Source organism: Nematolebias whitei, chromosome 6 (genome assembly GCF_014905685.2).
Source record: "Nematolebias whitei isolate Nwh7 chromosome 6, NemWhi1, whole genome shotgun sequence".
In the NCBI taxonomy this organism is placed as follows: domain Eukaryota; kingdom Metazoa; phylum Chordata; class Actinopteri; order Cyprinodontiformes; family Rivulidae; genus Nematolebias; species Nematolebias whitei.
The window spans coordinates 44961050-44964954 of record NC_056503.1 but is presented as its reverse complement, the minus strand read 5'-3'; the positions used below and the strand labels follow the sequence as shown (position 1 = coordinate 44964954).

Below are 3905 nucleotides of genomic sequence, written 5' to 3'. Positions count from 1 at the left end.
CTAAAATAAGCAAAGTCAGATTTTAATTCATGATCTATAACTGATAACGTCTCTCCAGTTACAAACGGATCAAACATCTGGTCTCGTTTCAACAAAAAGGAATAGACGAGTTTGATTTTTGCTGAAGACTCATTTCCACACCGATCAGAGAAACTCTCCTAAACGCCAAGCTAACGAGAGGTTTGTACTTTTCCAGGCCACGTGGAACATGGGAATGCTTCAGACCCAGGATGTGATGAAATCCGCTCAGGCTGCCCTGGAGAAGAAAAGCCCGAAGACGGTGGTTTTCTCCAAACTGTGAGCCTGGCTGCAGTTTGTACCTGAAGAGCACCCGACCTCACCTGGTTGGACTCGGCTGCCTGGATTATTGAGCGTCAGGACTGTGTGGCTTTTAGTCTCCGAGCAGCTAACACCAAAACTAATCCAAGATCCAAAACCTGAACGCAGCTCGTCTTTTTATTTTAAAGCTTCTGAGACTGTTTGAAGGATTTCATGTCGCTTCCAGGCGGCTGCTGGTCTGACGGACCCGTGTGACTCGGTGGTTCGTTCCATAAACACCTTTTTTTTTAATCATCTTGATGAATAACTTTCAGTGCGTGATTAATTTTCAGACCAAACTGTTAACAAGTTTATTGATTTAAATAAAACACTTAAAATAAATTAAAACACTTTGAGTTGAGAAGAGTCGAGTCACTGTCGAGTCTGTTTGGCACGAAGCTTCTGCAACGTTTTCTGTTGAGAGACGCATAAACGATTAACTGGAGCTCTGCAGCGGTTTGAGCCCTGCAGCTTCTGTCCTTAAATAAACACCTTGTGGAACTCCTTGGCCTTCAGTCTGTTTTTGGCGTTGTCTTCTTGTCTGCTCCTGGCGGCTCGCTGCTGCTTCACCTCCTCCAGCTGCTCGTACAACCTGCACAGAGGAGAAGCGTCGACTAGCGGGGCGGACGAGTGCGGGCAGAGGGATCGAACCTGCGGGCTGTACCTCAGAGTTCTCTTGTGCATCACAGAAAGGTTACGCCTCCTCTGCTCCACCGTGCAGATCTTCAGCTCCTCTTTGTTCAGGCTGGAGGCACAAACTGAGGGAGAACCGAGTGAGACGGTCACAAACGGCTGATTCATATTTAAGAGTCGACATTTTAACTTCATTCCTCAGAGCTTGTGCACCTGGAGCTGTATTAAAACTGGACTTTTAGGTGTTTAAAGAACCTTCACGTGGAACCCAGAGTGCAGCGTAAAGTTCAAGAAACAAACGTTTTTAGTTAAAGACAGAATAATGGATCCAGAACGGCTCCAAGTCCAGATTCCCTGGTTGGGGTCCCTCTGACACACCTGTGTGGCATCAACATGTACCTGACGAGGGAAGCTGCAGTTTGTTCTGCGCAGCCCGTCCTCCCTCTGTCCTGACGTTCTGCTGAGGCTCTGCCTGACCCGGTTCTGCGTCTTTAACTGGACCTTGGCTCCGAGGTAGAGTCTTTGCGCGAGCTGCTTTGGCTTTGATCTCCTCCACCCTGCCGTTGGATCTCTGAAGGAGAGCCGTGCGCTTCAGCTGGAAGAGGTCCTGCAGGTCTTTGCCTGGACCCCACTGGAACTCCAGGACGGTTCCTGAACCCGAGGAGGAGCAGAACATTTAATCGCTCCTCACGAGTTGATGCACAAAACTGATCTAGGACCAGAAAGAGTCCTCTTCAGTCATACGTGAATGCTGCAGCAGACCCTGAGGGACGCCAACGTGCAGATCAAGGATTATGAAAAAACAGATTTAATTAATGAATCTGTTTAAATTCCAGGATTTTGAGTTTAAATTTCATAAATCTGAAACAAACCATCTGTGAGCAGCTTTGTCAACATTGTCCAAAATGTACAGCATATTTTATGGCAGCACGATGGTTTAGTGTTGCCTCACAGCAAGGTCCTGGGTTCAAACCCTGGTTTGGACCTGGGGTCTTTCTGACAGGCAGAATGTGGTGACCTCATTAAATAAAGGTTAATGGCCGTATTCGGAGAAGACGACGGGCTGGTGCAATGGATTCGGTCTGACGGGTGTTCAGGTTTGTATAAATTTTTACAGCCGTCCTGGTTGTACCTGAACGAGTCCGGCTGTCCTCAGGAGTCTCCTTCAGTGACGAGTCGAGCTCCTAGTGGACAGATTGTGTTTAAAGGTCGTACACAGACCTAACAGATCATTATTCTACACGGTCCTTCAGCACCTGAGCACAGATACCTGTGTGTGTTCAGCTCCCTCTGGAAGGACCTCCTCCTCTGTGATGGCTGTCACTTCCTCCTCCTCCTCCTCCTCCTCCTCTGAGATGGCTGTCACTTCCTCCTCCTCCTCCTCCTCCTCCTCTGTGATGGCTGTCACTTCCTCCTGCAGCGTGGTGTCAGTCAGACTCACCAACGTTATGTCAGACTGCTCAAGGATCCCCCGCTCGGCGTCTACTTCCTGATAAACAGGAAGTTAAGGAGTTTATCATTACCGGTAAATAAACCGTTCCGGTGAGGTTAAATGGAGTAAACGTACCATCAACTCGGACGCAGGAAGAAAATCTCTCTGGTTCTCGTCTTGATCCAGCTTCCTTTCGCTGACTGGGTCTGAATCTTTGTACATTGTAGAACCCTCTGCCGCCGACAGTGATGTCCTCGGAGCTGCTGTGGCAGAACACGAGGTTAAACGTTGCTCCTCGTCAGCTTTTAAAGATGGGGACACCATGAGAATGGACTCCTGGGGGGGACTCTCGGCAATAAGCTGGCAGAAGGACTCTTGTACGGAGGGAGAGGGTCTACGGTGGTCTGGCTCGTCTGTTCGAAGCTGCTCAGGTGATGGTTCTGACCCAGAAGGTGTGGAAACGCTGTGGTCCTCGCCGACTGAATGTCCTTCAGGAGCGTCAGAAACGTCGTGGTCAGGCAGGTGAAAGGTCATCGAGGGGTCCGCGGTTAGATTGTGGGTCATTTCAGCTTCCAGCGGGTGGAACAACTCTGAGTCTGGAAACAGCAAACAGGGTCAACCACCAGAACCTTCAGTCGTTTTCAGGGTTAGATCTTGAATCACCTTCAGTCCTGTGAGGGTCCAGCTCCACTGGACTGGTTTGGTCCTGAGGATGTGGAGTAACACCTGGGACAGGTGCGCTGTGAGACGAGGCTTCTGGAAGGGAGGTCCGGTCTGACGGCGCATCTTCAGCTGAAACCACGCGGCTGCTTTCACCTGGAAACAGCAGCCGAGGCAGCAAACCTGAACTCAGGCGACACGTTTTCATGAGAAGTAAAAAAAAAGCTCAGTGAAGTAACGGCAGCTGCCACCGAGACAGAACAACTCGTTTTATAACGACACGGGGGAGTGACAAAATGATGGAGCCCGCCCCCACCCCACCCCCAGGACTGAGCATGGACTATAAAGTGACAAACTGCCATAAAGTATAGTGTTTGGGTGGGCGATATGGCTCAAATATAATATCGTGATATTTCAGAGCATTCTGACGATAACGATAAATTTTGTGATAAAAAAAAAAAATGAAATCCGTTATTTATTTGACAAAATTAACTTAACATGTTGCTTTGCAGTATTATATAAAATTTAAAAAAAGCAAGGGGTAATTTTACTGAAATTACTTTATTTAGTATTCAGTCTCAAAGTATAAAAATAAAAAAGATCCTTCTGTTATTTAGATTGAAAAAGTCTGCTCAAAATATAGATCAATAAATCCACCACACAAACTAAAGTGCAGGCGAAGTTTCCCAAAATAACTGAATAAAATTAAAGCTTAAGATCTGTTGAGCTTAAATGTAACAAAATATATGTCGCCTTTAAATGAGCTGTAACTTCCTGAACGTGTAACAAGGTGATCAGCTGATCCTGAAGCTCGTGGAGTTTCTTCTTCCTCTGTTCCTGCAGGAACGATTCATTTCTCTGA

At 47.3% G+C, this 3905-nt stretch overlaps 1 protein-coding gene across 1 annotated transcript in view; it reads left to right on the top strand.

Annotated features, from left to right (window-relative positions):
• ech1 (enoyl CoA hydratase 1, peroxisomal) overlaps positions 1-816 on the top strand; it is an 11841-nt gene extending 11025 nt beyond the window's left edge. Inside the window, exon 10 of the mRNA XM_037678334.1 lies at positions 197-816. Within this exon, the coding sequence (XP_037534262.1) occupies positions 197-301 (105 nt within the window). The 3' untranslated portion in view covers positions 302-816. The remainder of the gene's footprint in view (positions 1-196) is intronic.
• Positions 817-3905: the final 3089 nt, after the last annotated feature.